Raw genomic sequence first — 19831 nt, forward strand, 5'->3', positions numbered from 1 at the left:
CATGCGTGCTTACTGACTGGCTTGCTTGTGCTCAGCTCAAATTCTTATTTCTTGTGTTATTCAGAACAGTGCCAACCACATCAATTTACTGGGTTTTCCTACATCAATTAAGTTAAGACACTTCTTAGAGCAACTCAATACAGGCAGACTTACACAAAAACTCTTACCAGATGATTCCAGGTGATGTCAAGCTAACAATTAAAGCTATGAATAATGGTAACAATAAGAATATGAAGGGGAAAGGAAAATGAATGGATAGAAAGAATTGTTAAGACTTGCTGAGATGCCTCTGTGGGACAGAAAGAACTAACACTTGGTGACATAGCTCTATAGACCTCTGTACTGGCCAGTTTTGTGTTAACTCAACACAAGTTGGAATTATCACAGAGAAAGGAGCCTTCATTGAGGAAATGTCTCCATGAGATCCAGCTGTAAGGCATTTTCTCCACGAGTAATCAAGTGGGGAGGGTCCAGCCCATTGTGGGTGGAGCCATCCCTGGGCTGGTAGTCTTGGATTCTATAAGAAGGCAAGCTGAGCAATCCAGAGGAAGCAAGCCAATAAGTAACATCCTTCTATGGCCTCTGCATCAGCTCCTGCTTCCTGACATGCTAGGGTTCCAGTACTGACTTCCTTTCATGATAAACAGCAATATGGAAGTGTAAGCTGAATAAACCCTTTCCTCCCCAACTGGTTTCTTGGTCATAATGTTTTGTGCAGGAGTAGAAACTCTGAATAAGACAATCTCTGTTTGACATCTGTTACTTTCATGATGTTTAAATTTCTGAAGTTTCTGGAGTAATCATTCTTACCCTTTTTACAGTAAGAAAGAAAAATATATTTGTTCAAGATTATGTTGCTACAAAGTGATAGAATTGAAATGTATGCCCCAGGCTGTTGAATTTCCAAAGTCTCTTTGCTGTCTTTTTACCCAGCTGTTTTGTAACCAATTATCCAAGATAATTTTTCTTCACAAAAATTCAATTTCTTAATAGAAATTATCAACTATGAATTATAGAACTATGAATTTAGAATCATGGATGACTAGATACAATGCTCAGTTGGGTTTGGAAAATGGCCATGAAAGAAAAAGCTCTATGAAATTCACTTAAAATGTAATATTTATAAAGGTTTAGTTTCAACAGTATGATATCATGTAGCTAGAAAACCACATCTCAACTCATGAAAGGACCATTGATTTCTCACAACTCTTGTAACTGAGTTGTTTATTCATCTATTCATGTCAGAAAGAAACATCATGGTTGAGCCAGTAAAACTGCTCAGCTGGTTGTAGTCTTAACTAAGTTCTTGAAGATTCTTCATCCCTTCCTGGTATTTCACTGTGCTTAGCAATGTTCATTTCTATAAGCAGATTTACAGAAGTAAACTAGGAATCCCAAACCAGATTCCTATATAGATCAATATGACTTTATACTTTGTCTACCCTTATTTTGAGGATCTTGCCTACCATCTTTCAGATGTATTATGAATCAGAATTCTGCCCGGCATGAGTTCCATGTTTCCTACAAGGTTAGCTAAATATTTAAAGAGTGTACCAACTCTGCAGTACATTAAATTGCTACACCAGGTCTACAGGATATTGTATTTTTGTCAAAGGTCTACTCATAAAATATCAGTTAACTGCCCAGAGAAGCATAATAGTGAGTCATGTAATACCCAAGTGAGGTAGAGTTTGTGCTAAACTCTTAGGATAAGCAATAATATGTAGTAGTAAAGTCTTTGAAATGTTTCAGGGTACAGGAGTTATGTTCTTTAATGACCTTGGAGTCAACGTAGTCTTTATTGCCTTGCTTCCTACTTTGTTTGGAGTTTTCCTTATATATGTGACTCACCTTGCAAATAATTTAGTGGTTCTGGCAATCCCTATTTAACACTTTTCTCTTTTTGTTTAAACTCAGATAAAGTTAATTTAAAATGAGTACAGTCATTGTATACTCTGCAGCTTCCACATCCTCTCAGCTCATTGTTTTTATTTTCACATATAAGAATTAAATATGAATTATTTACATAAAGAGATTATAAAGAATGAAAGAATTGCCAAAATTAAACCATGTCAATTCAATCTTATTGATGTTATTAGATGAATAAGATTATAGTGCATTCTATAGCTTCCACCCATGGTAAAATGGTTACTTATCATAGCAAATAGTCTTTTATGTTAACTGGACCTCAGGAGTTTAATGAAAAAAAGTCTAAACGGTTAATAAAATGCCATTCTCTAAGGCCATAATATTGATGACTTCCCTTCTTCTTCGTGGAATTAATTCATGAGAAAAGAAATTAAACTAGAGAACAGTTTGAGTATATGTAGGTTTTTTTAAATATTTGCGATGAGTATATGCATGTTCATGTGTATATATAACATGTGTGAGAGTGGGGTTTTTTTTAAGTCTTGTTGATGGTGAATAGTTCCTGAAGTAAGTAGGTTGTTGGAGATTAGTGGTGTATCATAAAGTAACTCTACTGAAGTGATCAGTTTAGTTCAAGTAACAGAAACATAGCATATTCAACGGTGAATAATAGGAGGAGATGGAAATGTAAAATTCTGTAAAATAATATATTCAAAGGGTCTAGTGGTATATTAAGTACATCAATATTTAGGGATTTAAAAGATGATAGGTTTAGGAAACTTGAGTTTTAGGAAGGGAAATAAAAGGAAAAGAACTCTTTTGTAAAGGTTAGTTTCATTGTCAACTTGACGTATATAGACTCATCTGGGAAGAAAGTCTCAGCAAGTGATTATCTATCGGGTTGACTTGTGGGCATGTGTATAGGGAATTGTCTTAACGGAAGTAATTAAGAAGGAAAGATTGGTCCACTGTGGGTGGCACTGTTCCTTAGTCAGGGATCCTGAACTGTATGAAAACAGAGAAAGACACCCATCCACAGGCACAAAATAAACACATTCATTTCTCTCTGCCAATGACTATGGATACAACTAGGTGGCTTAAGTCCTTGCTTCCTTGTCTTCCTCACAATGATGGACCATAACTTGTTACAAACTAAACTAAATCCTTTCCTTCTAGATTGCTTTTGTTAAGGGTATTTGCCATAGCAAAAGGAAATTAACTAAGCCACTAGAGAATTATTTCTGAGACTTTGGCAACATTTTCTTAGAATCATATTGAGAGAAACAGCCCTTACTCCCTTCTCATTATTTGTTCAGCCCTCAGTAAATAAACCTTGTACACACCACACCTAGCAAATATTCTGTAAGTGTGAATAGGTGGGTATGCGCATGAGTGGATGCAGGAGCAAGTAAAAAGGCAAACAGCACAAAAGATGTGATAAATAGCTGAGAGGAAAACAGGAAGGAAAAATATAAGAAGAAACATACTACACAACATCACAGCAAGCTGTTTCAGGAACCAGCCCAGCTCAAGAGACTTGGAAGAAAGCAATTGACGGGGCTGGAAAGATGGCTCAGCAGTTAAGAGCTGCTGTTGCAGAGAACCTGATTTTGGTTCCTCACTACTCAGATGGCCACGATGCTTGTAAGTCTAACTCTAGGGCATCCAGTGCCGTCTTCTTGACTCTGAGCACCTGAACTCATACATGCACAGACAGAGAGGGAGAGAGGGAAAGAGGAAGAGAGGGATAGAGAGAGACAGAGAAAGACACAGAGAGAAGGAGACAGAGAGAGAGACATAGTCAGAGAGCAGACAGACAGACAGAGACATGTGCTTAAAAATAAACCATGTTTTGAAAATAAAGCAGTCAGCTATGGAAGAGATCAGAAAGGTCAAGACTGCCCTGGTCAGAGGCTCTGATAAATCATACAACAAGGGCCTCTTTATCTTCAGTCTGACATCAGGACAGGGGCTCTTCACCTTCATTTAAATCTACTGTCACCATCTCTTTGTCCTCAAGCCAAAGAAACTTCTTTTTTATTTTATTTTATGATAGAAAAATATGCAAAACATTTAACCAGTTATTTTAAGGGTACTTGTGATTATGATGGGCCTACCCAGAGTATCCCATTAACTTGCCTATTTGAGGTCACTAATTTATATTAATTATTTGTATAAAGTCCCTTTTGCTCAAGCGCATAAGTCAATGGAGCCTTCTTTGAAAGCCGAGTAATAGAAGGCTATGATGTTGGTTCTGGGAAAAGCAAGCACAGCTGTGGTGCCAGGAAGTTGTGTTCAAATCCTGTACTTACTAATTATATGAGAGAAACATTAGCTTCTCTCATCCCTGGTGCTCTCCTCTGTAATGTGGGAAGAGCGCAGGCACCGACCTCCTGGTAATGTTTAAAGCATTCAATGAGTGAACATGGGGAGAACATAGAACAGAGCCCAGAAGAAAACATTGCGCAATGACTAGATAACACTCTGACTGCTGAGCTGAAAACAGAGGTAGCAATGCACACAGGAACAAAAGAACAGACGTCAGGGGCCGGAGAGTGCCTCAGCCATTAAGAGCACTGGCTGCTCTTCCAGAGGATCCTGGTTCATGTCCAGCAGCCACATAGCAGCTCACAATTGTCTGTAACTCCAGTCTGAAGGCATCGCACCCCATCTTCTGACACCTACAGTATATGTACATGGTACACAATCATGCATATAAGCATAAAACAAAATTTCAAAAAAGGAACAGGGTTCTGAAACATTGCCATCACTGGGAGAGATCACCATTTCATTTAGTTGGATAAAATGAAATTCTGCTTCATTTGCGTTGCCTTCTTGGGCTGTTAATTACTATAAGCCCATGGGGAGGGGTTAAAACAACACAAATTCAGGACTGGGGAGATGGCTCAATGGCCAAGAGTTCATGCGACTCTCCCAGAAGGCCTGAGTCTGGTTTTAACACCCTTATCAGGTGGCTCACACCTGCTTGTAACTCGTCCTCCACAGGATCTGTCTGATACCCTCTTCTTGCCTCCATGGACACTCACGCACATGTAATATAGACTTACAGACATAGACACATTAACATTTTTAATTAAAATGTAAAGTTATGGATTTTTATGCACACAGTAGCACGCATACAAGTGCATGTGCGCACACACAAAATACATAAGTAGATTTAAACATGTAGGACTGTAGCCCCCTCTTGGTGCTGTGAGGTAAACTATTTTCCTGCCTTTTAAAGCCTTTAGAGGCTGCCTGTTAGCTCTTGGCCCTTCCATATCAAAACCAGCAGTCACTCCACCTTGGTCCCTGCTTCTGTGGTCCCCCGCCCTTCCCAGACTCTCACACCTCCTCCTTTTGCCTGCAGAGGTTCTCACGATTCTATTCACATAATCCAGAATAAGCTCTCATCAGAAGATCACTAATATGACCACATCCTCAAAGTCCTTTCTGCCATAGAAGGTCAGATACCCGATTACAATGTGAGTAACTTCGTGAAGCTGCTATTTTGCCTACCACAGAATACACAACTGAATACATAGTACATTTTTTAACCTCATGCAATTCTCTTGGGCCTAGAGACAAATCTAGTGCCTTAGTATATGCTAACCACACGCTCTGCTGAACTGTGCTCCCAGGCCACCCTCTTTAAACTTTGGGGTGAGGGGTATATAAAATCATGCACCTGCCACACAGGAGCTAATGTATTCACTGAAATCTTGATACTTGTCTATAGATGGGACATGGAAAGGCCAACAGTGTCTACGCCCTTTAAATTCTCTTCAAACAGCACAGCCCTAACATAGTTTGATAGCACCGTTCGGAAATCTCAGTTTCCATCCAAAGCACTTATACAGCGCCCATCCATGCACTGCAGCCGCACATTACTGCCTAGCATTCACTTTTGACTCACAATTAACTTGTCACTTTCTGTTAGATATTGCCACCTACTATATACGCTCTACCTTACAATACACTTTAATGCACGGGCAAGCCTCCAATGTATCTGTCACTGGTCTCCTTCCTTGAAATATAAGCATGAGAGTTGCACCTTCATGTACTCTTACAGTTGACTCTTACCTCCTCACACCATCTATGAACAGTATTCCTTTACATGAGAACTGTCCTACAGCGGGCTTTTCAGAGTGCAGGGATGTTATGTAAGACAAGGTTGACTTTGCTAAGTCTACAACCCTCTTTGACTGTAAGTTACATATTTATAGCTTCTTTCATTTGAGATTTTATTATTCTTTTTGCGTTATAGTGAAACTCTAGTTCTTCCTATCACTTGAAATATTTTTCCCGTGTCTGTGGATTTAAATACAAGGAAGCTCGGAGTTATGATGGCCTCTCTTACAATTTTTTGGCTGTAAGGTCCTGTGAAAGCAATAGTCATCCGGCCTTAATAGACTGAATTTGGATCTTCCCCAGGCTACAGAGATATGCGTGCGGTCCTCTCTGTAGATGCAGGGCAGCAGCGGTGAGCTGTATCTCTAGTCAATGAATCTCAAGAGGATAGTACTCCACTGCTGGATGGAATGTCTAGTCGATCAGGTTATAATTTCAATTTACAGTAATTTTATGGATGTATCAAGACTGAGCCCCTCCCTGAGTCCCAGAGAATATATGCAGACTATTCTCTACACTGGTGGTTTAGGGTGTGTTCTTGTTTGAGTCTGTAGGTCTCTCAAAGTCTCACGCGTGCCATGCTCACTCTCTGACCAGAGGTGCTATTTTAGGAAGCTGTGGGACCTTGTGGGCAAGAACCTACCATGTAGCAGCTGGTCCAGTCACTGTGGATGGGTCTTAGAAGGTTAGACCCACCTCTAGTTTCCACCCTGTTCCATTTCTCTCTGCCTCCTTCTCTGCCATCCTGTAAACCGTTTCTACTATACACTTCTGTGCCCTCAGCTTTCCCCAAAAGTGGAAAGAAAATATGTGCCAAAAGGCATCACTGAATACCAGGGAAGAAATCCTCATAGTTCAGACTAGCTTAAGAAGCCATAAAGACAGAGGCGTAAAGAATTGAACTGAGCGCAATGTCCTGAAGATGTCAAGTTCATCGGGAGCTGAATGGGGCAGGTGAGAAAGAAGTAGGCAAACAGGCTGGGTTTCCAGAGTGCGGGAGGATGTAACCGTTGGAAAAACACAAGAGAGTCTACAACTGAGTGAGCTCTTGCAGGTAAGCATAGTAAGTCAGAAGACATGTAGCTAGGTCCCTGAGCTACACAAACGACAAATAAACAGAAAATAATTAAAAGGGACTGAAGATGGGGGGAGTTGTGGTGGGAATATATAACATCTTCGTATGCTTTAGATACTCAGAAGGTTCTGGAAAGTTAAGGTGAAATGAATAGACAGAAGTAGTTCAGCGGGGAGTCGGTCCTTAGGCATATCCTATCTCTGGCCACTGCCATTGTAGTCTGTGCTTCTGATTTGGCCAAAGAGTAAACAGCCCCCTTGGCTGTACCCTCCTGCCAGGATTTAAGCTTTGCAGTGAGGATGTAAGTGTCATTTCCACCCCTTCCTCACCATGACAACACGGGTCTTCTGAAACTGAACAAAACAAACGCAGCTGCCTGAAGGTGTTTGTGTCAAATTCTTGGGCCCAATGGCCAAGAGCCAGTTGACACAGGAGGAAATTAGAGTAGCATAATGCCAGAGAGGAAGAGAGGAACTCGAGAAATAGACACTTGAGCAAAGTCAACTATCAGAGGTCTGCTGAGACAAGGCAGGAGAACCTGTTCCTGAACATGGCTCTCAAGAAAGAACTATCAGACATGTGTGAGAGTCATTTTATGCCGCCTTAGCAAAAGCTTATTTTTACAGATTTTTTTTTAATTTTAGTGAATACATTATATAGCTACTAAAGTGTACAATTACACTGTAGCTAGAATATTTTCTGATATGTTACTTGAAAATTGAAATAATTTTATGGCTTTTCACCATCACAAATAACCTTAATTGTCATTTTCAGTAGAAAGACAACGATTTGTTCTGTTTTTATTATTTCCAAATACAAAGTATTCTTCAGTCTTATGGAAGAAATAGGAGTGAATCTTAGTATCCTAAAAAAAATTTAAGCATTTCAATTTTGCATAATTCTAATTCTAAGTTATTATGCAAAAAGACCTTTTTATACTTCTTACTACTTTTTAGGCAGAGACCACACAAGTGTCTCAGCTATGGTATAACCCTGAGCTCACACTTCTAAAACAAGATTTCTCCTCTTTCTGTATATCAAAGACCTCTACTGAGCAACTTTGTAACACATAATTTGATACAGAGATCAGTTCCCTTTCTCACATTATGAAAAGTTTAACTCCATCATACATAGGTAGACACCACTGCAAATGCCCGACACCACACCCGTTAGCTATTTTTGCCCACCTCACCGCACTGGGGCTCCTCCAGCTCATCTTAATTTTAGCAATCACAATTCTCTCATCTAATTAACAAAGGAATTGGGTCACTGCCTCAGTGGCCTGCATCCAACCTTATTTTGACTGGCAATTTTGTAAAGCCACTCAGTGATCTCCCCACTTCTGCACTCCTAATAGTGTTGTTTTCTTCCAAGTAGTGTGATCTCTTTCTCTGACTCTCTTTGCTCTTGCTCTGGGTTGCTCTGGGGGTGCTGTCTGTGTGTTTCTTGTTTCTGGATTGCACTGTGGATAGTAGTGCCAGTCATACTTTGTAGAGCTGACGCCTTTAGAAGCTGCTTCTCTGGTTTGTACCCAACTCTCCATCTCTGAAAGAATTATTATGAAATGTATCTAAATATCCTTCTGCAAGGCAGGACTTCAGATGTTTAATAAAAAAAACACTTCTATTTGCCTTGAAAAAAAAATCTTGTTGTATTCAAGCTTCAAAGGCTGGACTTCCTGTAACAGTGTTTGTAGGAGTGGGTCTAGAGTTGCTGCCACATCTCCCTGATAAACTGTCTCATGTGGGGAAACCAATGTCCCTTGAACTTGTGTTGCAAAGGTGGCAACATTTCAGCTACATTTAAATCTTCGCTGCATCAGTGAGAAGCATCTGTGGCTCTGACTGACCTACTTCTATCAGTTCACTAATAAGTTTGGCAACTGTGTCAACTTGTTCCGTGTCCAGTTAAGATTTCTAGGACCCTTTGTTTCTCAAGTCTGTCTGTTGACATGGTCCTGTTCTCTGCACTGAACACTGGAGTGGCTTAACGTAATGCTGGTGTTGTTCTGGGCTCTGGTAAGTGTTACCACGCACATGTAAGTACATGTCTCACACTGTAGGGCAGGTGGCACCCTTCACCTCTGAGGCCCATCACCTTTATTTGTGGTTATTAAGTAATAACTATGTATTACTATACATTTCCAGCCATGAGCAGAGGACAGATTGCTTATAATTCACACACCTAAAAGGGCAGATTGGATTGCCCAAAAGTACGCTTTCACTGTCAAAACTAGAGAGTATTAAATGTGAAGTCTTATTAACATCTTCCCAAGATATGTTATGCCATAAATCTCATTATTGTGCCTGACATGTCAGAATTGAACCTGATGACTTTTTACTCATGGTGGATTTTAATTTGTGTGCCTATAAATAGATCAATAAGAATAAACTATAGAGCTGCTCAACATATAATGGTAGTCGTCAAAACCTGCATATCTCTACCAGGCTGGAAGTGTGCAGTGCTAGATAGACTTCTGAAAAGGGCACTGCCGTTGTCTTGGAGCACACAGAGGTCCTCAGATCACTGTAAAGTGTATGCATCGGACTGCGTTGATCTACTAGATGCTATTTACTATGCAGCAACCAGCACAAATCATAACAGCAACAACCAACCAATTTCTGATGCTCACACCATTTGAGGCCCAGTTTTGAGACAAAAAACAGTATCAATAATGTGTCCCTTCCCTGTGAGAAAAACCTGTGGATATCAACAAGAGGCAAATACACTTACGTGCACAGGAGCTGTTGTTGGTTGGTCCTGAATCAGGCTAAAGGCTGGCTACCACAGCATAATACACCAGCATGAAAGGAGTGTACGACTAGCCAACAAATAGTAATGATTCAGATAGTGGCTCTGACAACTTTATCATCCTGAACTTAAAGATTTTTTTAATAAACATTCATGATAGGACCAAAAGCAAAGCTTGGGCATAACCCTAGAAACCTTCTTGTTTGACACCAGGGTATATAGAAACTGTCACAGCTCTGGTAAAGAACTGTGGTACCAGGAATCATACCATATCTCATGCTAACAACAGCATCACATGGTGCTGGATTTTCAGGTATGGAAAATTCAAGATCTAAAGGGTCATGGAGGTTTCCACCAAAGTTCTGGAAGTCTGCTAAGGACAGACACTGTGTAGCTTGTTTCGGTTATCTGCAAAGAAGACCATATAGGCCACTGTGAGTGCTGTGCCTGCGCTGCAGTGAAAAGCCCAGAATGTCTGAGGTGCCGCGACTGTGTGAAAAGGAGTGGGGCCAGCTCAGAGTCTTTATATGCCATAGGCAGTGGAGATGAAGAGACGGGCCCACATAAGGTTCCCAGGGCTACCGTGTGCGCTGGAATCTAGTCTGGCTTTAGTCTTCCTTTCTATGTGTGCTTTCCTTCCATTTGAAAGGGAAGTAGTTACTTTGTGTCGTTGTAATATTAGAATTAGTGGCGTGATATTTTTAATCTGATGGGTTCGCTGCATCGCTTATTGAACTTTTGAACAATGTTTGGAACTGTCGATGTTTAGATGTTTCTTGGAAATCATCTGGTTGACTTTTGAATTGTGAGATAGGCATAAACCATTCAGGATGAGAGTGGAACATTAGGGCTTAAAAAGTGATATATTTGATCATCAAGTTGACAGGTGTGAAACGGTGGCTGCTAGCCTCCTTTGTCAAAGTGACTAAATTTGCAGTCACTTAAAGTTTTCAGAGACGTTTAACTAAGGGAAAAAGACCCAGTGTCTTAGTTTATGTTACTATTGCAGTGATAAAACACTGTGACCAAAAGGAATTTGGGTAGGAAGGAGTTTATTTGGCTTACGATTATCCTGAATCGTAGTCCACTGAGAGAAAACAAGGCAGGAACCTGGAGGTGGAAGCTGAAGGAGAGGCCCTAGAGAGGCACTGCCTACTGGCTTGATCTCCGGGGCTTTCTTAGCCTGCTTCCTTACAGAACCCAGGACCCAGCCCATGTGTGGCACCACTCACAATGGACTGGAACCTTCCTCATCAATCACTAAATAAATTAAAAAATGCCTGCTAGTTGTGGTGACACACTCCAGTAGGATTTGCTAAAGGAAGCAGAGGCAGGAGGACCAGCCTGGACTACACATTTTTCAGTCAGAGGGTGGACCCAGAGGGGGATAACGACTGGTCTGTAAAAAAATAAATAAATAAATAAAGAATAATAAAAATAAAATAAAATAATCTTTGGTGGTTATAAAAGAAAAAGAAATAAGAAAATGCCCTACAGGCTTGCCTGCCTATAGCCAGATCTTATGAGGCATTTTTTTTTCAATATGGGGTTCCTATCTCTGAGATGTCTGTAACTTACATCAAGCTGACATGAAACCTAGCCAGTACCCTCACCCTGAATGCATCATTATACTAGTTAGGCCCCCAAGGGTAAAAGGAGACTTGGGAGGAAGCAAGCAGAAGGCCAGAGTTTTTCCTCTCTGCCTCCTTCCTGTGGACATGCTATGACCAGCTCCCCAACTCCCTCCATTACCCACTCCCATGATAACAAACCATCCTTAACGTGCTTTTCAGGGGACTGTGTATCACAGCAGCAAAGTAACCTACACGGCCTCACTTGATAGTCACTGTCCACGTTCACCTTTTACTTGAGTTTTGATCCGTGAAAGAACCAGATGAGGTAGAAAATCTTCGACTTCCGCTTCTCATTCTTGTCTCATGGAGGCTGTTGTGCTGGGGATAAAAGTGTCTGTGACTAAGTCTGGTGCTGGCTTCATTTACTGCTCTTTAACTGACTTTATACTATTTCATGAACTCTTTAAAAATTATTTTCCAAAGTGCATGAATCCTCTTACTCCAGGGAAGTTTTCTGAACTGTGTTGTTTACATATTTGTATTTATTCTTTGATAACTGGATAGTTCATACATGCGTACAATGTAGTTTGGTCACATTCACCCACAGCCTTCCAGTTCCTCCCAGGTCACTCTTCTGAGGCCCCTCCCGACTCCATGTACTTATTCATATATTTTATATTCCCCTGAGTTCAAATGGTGCTATGCATGGATATGGCTCCACCTTCTAGAACACACAAACCTATCAAGGGCTCTGGCAAAGACTGATTCTCCCCTATATAAGTTGTTGGTAGCTTCCCATCTACGCATGGTTATTCATAAGCCTCCTCCACACTCATTCTAGAGTACTAGCTGGCTTGACTTTGAGCAGGTCGCTTGCAGACAGCCACAGCTGCTCTGAGTTTAAGAGAGTAACAGCCCAGTCATGTCCAGAAGACACGGTTCACTGTTTTAGCCCAGCCATCTTCGATGCCTGGCTTTTACAGTCTTTCTGCCTCACCTTTTGCAAGGATCCCTGAGCCTTGTGGATGATACAGATGTCCCAGGGATGAGGGAGTGAACATCACTGGTGGTCTGCACGTTTACTGGTGGTGAGTGTCTCTGTGAACATCCATCCACTGCACACAGTTCCTCCACAGATGGGGACAGGTCTGCACTGACCTATGGGTGCAGAGATGTGCATTAGTATTTTAATACCATGTTCATTTAGCAAATTTAAAGGAAAAGGCTCACCCCCTAGGGCCTATCCTCCCCAGCTACAGGCTCTTGAGTTTTCTCCACAGAGTAGCTTTAAAGTCCAATTAGAAAGCTGTTGGTTACGCCCATAACATTCATACCACTGTCACATCAATGGGCATATCTTCCAGGACAGTACCTCACGTGATTCACAGCGGGGTAAGCGTGCTGATGGCTTTCCTCCCCCAGAAGCCCACACAGCACCACTTGTTGCTGTTAAAAGCCAAGCCGCATGGGAAAAACTACGAGGTCAGGATCAGCTTGATTAATCCAAGTCCGGTGCCCAAAGGGTGTGGTGCTTGCAGCAATGGGGTCTCACTGTCAAGTCTTGGTGGGTAACCCAGAACAGCGTCCATATCCTGCATGTCTGCGGGGTCTCTGGAGCCTCCTTTGATTGAATTGTGTACTATGGTAACTATTCCATTCTGCTGTTTTGTCCTTCTTTGTTAAGGACTGAGATTAAGCTCAGGTTGGGTATTCTTTGTTTATTTTCAGGGTATGTCCTGTTCTCTTCAATACTTGTTTATCTTTTACACCTCAATGTCATTTATTTTCTTATAATGTTTTATTTTTTCAAGTGCCTTCCTTGCCCTCAGTTCTGCCGACTTCCCGTCTCAGTCCAGCAGTCTTTCGGTGACGTCTTCTGTTCTCTCTCTTCTTCCGTGGGTTCTTACCATGGGATCTTTCTTTATAGAAATAATCACTTTGTCGGCCACTTGCTGACTATGATGGACTTTGAGGTTTATCTGCTCTGTGGCATTTCCCAAGTGAGTTTTCATTATTTACAAGAAATCTGTGGTTTGCTCTCACCTGTGTTAGCTTTGTGTTCTGCCTATTCGAATACGTTGGATTTTCCTAGAGAACTGGAGAAAGGACTCCTGGTGAAGGAGTGGGCGGCAGCAGGTCCTAGCTTTCAAGGTTCGGTTGCTGCTGCTACACACTTATAAACTTTCTCGATAACGCGTGCATCCTTTGGTGGTCAGCACCAAGCCTTCTGTTTCTCCTCAGTTTCCTTATGCATGACCTTACACGGGGCCGTACAAGGCTCTGAGACAACTTTAGAGTTTTTCTGGCCATTCATCTTTCTGCATCTCTACCTCTCCTAGTCTCTTCAGAGCATCTGTCTCTCGGATTAAGCTGGGAAGGCAAGATTTCTTAGCTCTACTCTGGTCATGTCCTTCCATGCCTCTTCTTTACTCACGATGCTGCAGCTTCAGGCCTTAGTTTCAAGCCTAACATTGACATGCAAGTTTGTAGAATTCTCTGCTGATTTTGCTGAAAATGTAACTTGCAAGCATTGCTTTCATATGCTATGGTGCTTTTGTTGCTCAAGGTGATTCCAAGAAAAGAGGGAAGCCTTCCTTTCTATGAAAACCAGTCCTATTAACATTTAGAAAAAAATATCTGCCCTGGTGGTTTGTTCTGAAGGTGGTTTAGCACACAGAAACTTGGTACATTCATTTATTTTTCAACCATGTCTCTCTTACAAAGGAAAAGATAAAGCTACTTAGTGAGTGTGCTTTTCTGCCTAAGTGCCCAGAAACCTTCTGCTGAATGGTCTGTTCTTGGAGAATACAAAGTCCACTCGAATGCTGCATAGAAGACATTGCTTTCTGAAGATTTAGACATATTAGCTTCTTCACGAGTTTTGTTTACCCCTGCCACCGCCACCGCCTCCACCATTTCTTTTACTAGTTGATGATTACCCATGTTACAGAGCTGAGGAGATATGTCAGTGGTTAAAAGTACCTGCTGTCTTTACAGAGGAGTTCACTTCCCAGCACCTTGAGCACCTTGCACACACATGTATCTCCAGCTCAAGGGGAACCTGATGCCCTCTTCTGGCCTCAGTGCACACATACACACACACACACATACACACGTGCGCGCATGCACGCATAGTTGACTTTACAGTCCCCACAAAGTCTTTTTTGTGAGAATTTAAGCACAAACACTTCAAGCTTAATGTATTTAGGTTAAAAGGGCAAAGTCTTCATTGTGAACCTTATTATTTCAGTGAGCCTTACCGTATTTTACAGTGAGCCTTACCGTATTTTACAGTGAGCTTTACCGTATTTTACAGTGAGCCTTACAGTATTTTACAGTGAGCCTTACAGTATTTTACAGTGAGCCTTACAGTATTTTAACCAACATTCTGCATGCGTTCTAACTTTTTAAGGAACATGTATGTTTGTCTAGTAGTGTGTTCCTAGGATGCCTCAGCTAACCTCAACGGAGAAAGAGACAAAGGGGCCAGGTGCTAGTAACGATGTATCACCTGGAAGCACGGGTTGAAACTATGTTTCTAGAATCAATTGTGCTTATTACTCCCCACTTCGTACCCACTTAAAAGCTTTGCCATTCATAAAAACAAGCAAATAAAACAAAAAGCCATACTAACTGCTTGCCCTCACTAGGCTCTGTGTGAATGCAATGGATACTGTGGTGACCAGAAACAAAGATGGCTTCCCTCTTGCATGCACAGGGATGAGATTAAAAATTAAACCACCACACAAGTGAATGAAAACTGTAAGGACTATTGTTTAACCATTTCGAGGAGTTTTCCCTGGTTTCCTGAAAATGTATTGTGTAAAATCAAGGTGATCCTTTCTCCACAGACAGGAATGAGGACTTTCGTGGAGTCTAGGGTAGAGGTAACGGCCATACTTAGCACCTCCATCAAAGCCTGGGCAGAGATCAAGCTCACTTTCCGAACCTAACATGTTTCCCTTTGCCTACCTTCCTGAAAGCATTAAAACCCCCCATACATTTTCCTAATTAGATGGATGGCCAACAGGAAGTCAGGTCTCTCCATAGTGAATGTAATTCAAAGATTAATTTCATGAACGTCTTCCCAAACATTCCAATTAAGTAGTTGACATATGCGATGTTTAATCTTTCTGCTCCTGGTGAACGGCCTCTCCCTGGCTGTCACTTGCCTTACTTAGGGCTGCATTAGTGTAGTGATGAGAGGTTCAGACAGGCACGGCCTAGAAAGTTGTGACCAAGATGAGATTAAAATGAAAAACTGGTATAAATTAGACAAATCCCGAAAGTCCTGTGGTAACAGAACAGCCCAGGAAGTGAGAATCCAGCACAGGGAGAAGGCCAAGCTGGTGGGAAGACAGACAAGACTTATTCACTTCCTTGTTTAGTGAGGGAAAGAGTAAAGGTGACACATACATTAACCCTGAAAACACATCTCTACGTGGCATGGGAAGAGAGGAGCATCTGAGAGAGAAAAAACAGAAAGAAACAAGTACAGAATCCAAAGGATAGAAAACAGCAGCCCAGAGCTGGGTGCTCTGGGAAGAACCTGGACTCCCAGCATTTGGGAGGTAAGTCAGGAGAGTAGAGAGTTCAGGACCTGAACTACTTAGTGACAGCCCAGTCTACCAAGTGAGACTCTGTCTCGAAAAAATAAAAACAGAAACAAAAACATGGTAACCAGGACAAAGATAATGGAAGTGATTGTGAGTGATGAGAATTGTTTCCAGACATTCCAAATCTGTGTTTTAGGGATCTGGGGGATTCCCAAAATGATCCACAGGGTATTTGTGTTTTCGGCTCATTTAAAAGATGGGCTGTGTCTTCCCTGAAGCAGTAAACTTTGGAATTCTCCAGGTTTACATTAAGGCTAGAACTGAAGGCAGAAAGAGTCTGATTTTTAAGTACTTAAGTTCATGTGCATTGTGGAAAGAAAGGCTACACTTATGATTTTCCTCAAGTTAATTTTACCTTTGCCTTATTCTGTCATCTACTCTGCCAATGTAAAGATTGTGCCCTTTGACAGAAAAAAGCAGAGATTAAAGTTAGACAACTTGCTACTTTGTCCTTCCTGTTCTTCCTCCTCATTGCTCCTCCTCTTCCTCCTCCTCTTCCTCCCCACTGCTCCTCCTCTTCTACCTTCTCCTTCCTCCCCACTGCTCCTCCTTCCTCCCCACTGCTCCTCCTCCTCCTTCCTCCCCACTGCTCCTCCTCTTCCACCTCCTCCTTCCTCCCCACTGCTCCTCCTCTTCTTCCTCCTCCTCTTCCTCCCCACTGCTCCTCCTCTTCCACCTCCTCCTTCCTCCCCACTGCTCCCTTTTGTCCTCCTCCTCCTTCATCATCTGTTCACATTAAACCATCTGGACTAAGGCTTTGCATTTGCCCTCTCCTCCTTACTTCAAGTTGTATGTTTTAAAAGACCTTTTTTAAAAAAAAAAATTAAATTTCACAGCATTTCTGTTTTCAGCTAGACCACCATTGTTATCATGACCAAATTTATTGTCCTGCTTTCCTCCTTGAATCATCTGTACGTTCATGGCATCTTAATCTGGAACCACTGATAGGGTGCTCAGGACCCTAGATTCAGTCCCTAATACTGGAAGGAAGGAAGGAAGGAAGGAAGGAAGGAAGGAAGGAAGGAAGGAGGAAGGGAGGGAGGAAAAAAGAGAGGGAGAGAGGGAGGGAAGAAGAGAGGGAGGAAAGGAAAGAGGGAGAGAGGGAAGGAGAGAGAGATGGAGGGAAGCAGACAGAAGGGAGGGAGTCTCTGCTATCTTATTCTTCTGTTTGTCTTTTTCCTCCTTCCATCTTTTCTTTACCCTCATTCCTTCTTCTGGCTTTTCCTTATCTTCTTTATCTTGCTTTTTCCTTATTGAAAACGAATCACAAGTGAAGCCTTGTGCTTCATGCTTAGAAATCCAGGTACTAGGGAGGCTGAAGCAGGAGGATCACAGAGAGGGGAGGGGAGGGTAGAAGAGAGGGGAAGGGAAGGGAAGGGGAAAGAAAGAGAGGGGTAGGAATGAAAGAAATGGGGAGAAGAGAAAAGGAGAGGAGTAAAGAAGAGAGGGGAGGAGAGAAAAGGGGAGAGGAAAAAGAAGAGAGGGGAGGGGGAGGAAAGCAGAGACTAGAGAGTTGGCTGTAAGGTAGGCACAGGGTATTTGCCTATAATTTTAGTATTAATGAGACTGGGGAAAGAAGGGTGGAATTCAAAACCAGCCTGAGCTATATAGTGAAACTGTGTCTCAAAAGAGGGAGGAAGAGAGGGAGGGAAGAAGGACAAACTTAAACACCACCAGCTCTATCCACATCTCTCTAGTCCTCAAGAGCCTCCTTACTGGTGTCAGCTTTTCCCTTTTTGGCTTCTTCCTCAACTTTTTGCAGGATTGATCACATATAGATAATCCATGTGACCGTACTCATTAGCTGACACTGGTTCCGTTTCCATCCTCAGTCTCCAGTCACAAGGCATGGCATACTGCATAAAGTGTGCGGTGGTTTGTGGATCGTCCCTAACTTGGGCCATTTTTCCTGCCCTGGCAACATTTACTTTCCACTGTGTTTTTCCTCAAGCCCAGCCCAGCCGTGAATAATTTGTGTGCTGGGCTCATGGGTCTACCCTCCAGACACTTCATTATAAATGGAATCATTAAATTTAACATTAATAAGAACCATTAAACATACCTTTTGTATTGGGGTTATTGCAAATTACCCACCCAATTTCAACACACATCAATACTTCATTTCTTATGGATATGCTGCATATGTGTAATCCATTCCTTAGGTGGATGTTCCGGTTGTTTTTTCTTGGCTGTTGTAAATATATCTCTATAAGAGCCGTTGTATACAATGTCTGTGTGGATGTTCACTTTGGTTTCTCCTGGACTAGATCCAAGAGTATAGCAGTAATGTCACGTAATAACATCTGCTGAGCATTTAAAGGTAAATAAATCAGTCTCATTAAAGGCAGCAGCATTCAGAAGACTCTCAGATTTGGCCTTATTTGTTGACAGGAACAAGGTGTAACTAGTCGGTGCTCTGATGTTCCAGGCAGGTCCAGGCATTACAGAACAGCGTGATCATTTATGAAGTTTACACTCCAGCACCACATGATCAAGTCAAAAGTCCTCCAAACCTCATGCTTTAACTAAGTTTGAGACATACTCATGGGTAGTCTCTGGTCCACGCAGCGCCTATACCTGCTTGCTTTGTTCACTCACATGACCCTTGCCTAATGACAGCTCAGAAGTGCACTTCCTGTTGTGACTGGAGATTTTGATTGAGAAAGCTTAACTTTCAACGTTTGTCCTAGAGAAAACCTGCAGGTAACACAACCTTATTTCTGTTCTTCTAAATAAGAACGGAAGGGGGCCAATGAGTAAAGAGCGTGTAGCTGCTGTTATTTCGTTGCTGGGTCCCCAGGGTCTCTGTGCATTTGTCATGTGACCACTGTGTCCACTTCTGTGCACGCTTATCTTTAAAAGCTGCATCTCTGCTTTCAGTGCCACAGAGACAAGCAGGCTTCCTGTGGCTTACAAACTGCAGGGATGAGTACCCCTTGTGGATGTCTCTAAGGACAGCATGTAGTCACGCCCATATGTGCTGTAAGGTGAATCAGTATCCAAGACTTCACAGAGATAATGGAAGAGCGGTGTCAGTTGGCTAGGTCAGTGACAGGGAAGCAAGTCCCCGCCTGAGCTCTGCACTGAACAAATGCAGTTAAGCACCTGGACTGCGAGGTCCCCTAAGTAAGAACCGTCCACGGGAGGATTTGATTCGGCTGCACGTGAATGAAGCTGGAAAGTTTCACGTGGAGACTTGTGAACAGAGCGTAGCTCAGTCTCCCTCCACCCCCAAGTCCTGTGTTTACCGCCTGGCTCACACACTTTGCCTTAGCAAATGATAGGAGAAGCTGGATGCTTTCAGCTGCACACACCAAATCAAAGCTGACATGAATAATGAACTTAATTTTCCATAAGGACATTCTGTGTGTTTCGGCTAATAAGGTAAGCTAATAGAAGTTCTGGGTTAGAACTGGAAATGGTGTCTTCTTGCTTGCTTTCTGTGTTGATCTATAGTTTTTCCTTTAACATTCTAGAGCTAATTTTACATTTTATGATGCCTATGAATTGGGGACAAAAATTTTATAACGAGTTTTCCCACCGTGCTTTCTTGAGATGATTGCTTATGATACCAGAGGGGCAGGAGAGAAAACGCAGCTTTTAATAAGAACAATACTGTATGGCTTTTGTGGTTTTTTTTTTTTTTTTTTAATCATCTGTGCTACGAGTGAGTTTAGTTAAACAGGAAGATATTTAGATTCAGCCATGATTGACTAAATTATTTAAGCACTGACTGTTGATGTTTATTATGATGTAATATAAATCAACGGTGAGATTTGTTCTCAGGGAAGCAGGCTATCTAGATCACATTGTTT

At 41.9% G+C, this 19831-nt stretch overlaps 1 protein-coding gene across 19 annotated transcripts in view; it reads left to right on the forward strand.

Moving 5' to 3' along the window:
* The window catches only part of DLGAP1 (DLG associated protein 1), a gene marked incomplete at both ends in the record, with an annotated part of 276037 nt that overhangs the window by 21061 nt on the left and 235145 nt on the right, over positions 1 to 19831 (forward strand). For 3 of the 19 annotated variants that reach the window (XM_080936293.1, XM_080936297.1, XM_080936296.1), the window contains one exon: positions 19353 to 19400. The exons of the other annotated variants lie outside the window; for them this stretch is intronic. In XM_080936293.1, coding sequence (XP_080792419.1) covers positions 19353 to 19400 — 48 coding nt within the window. Of the gene's footprint in view, positions 1 to 19352; positions 19401 to 19831 lie in introns of those variants that run through there. 19 annotated transcript variants of the gene reach the window in all.

This window comes from Micromys minutus, assembly GCF_963924665.1.
Source record: "Micromys minutus genome assembly, chromosome: 23".
In the NCBI taxonomy this organism is placed as follows: domain Eukaryota; kingdom Metazoa; phylum Chordata; class Mammalia; order Rodentia; family Muridae; genus Micromys; species Micromys minutus.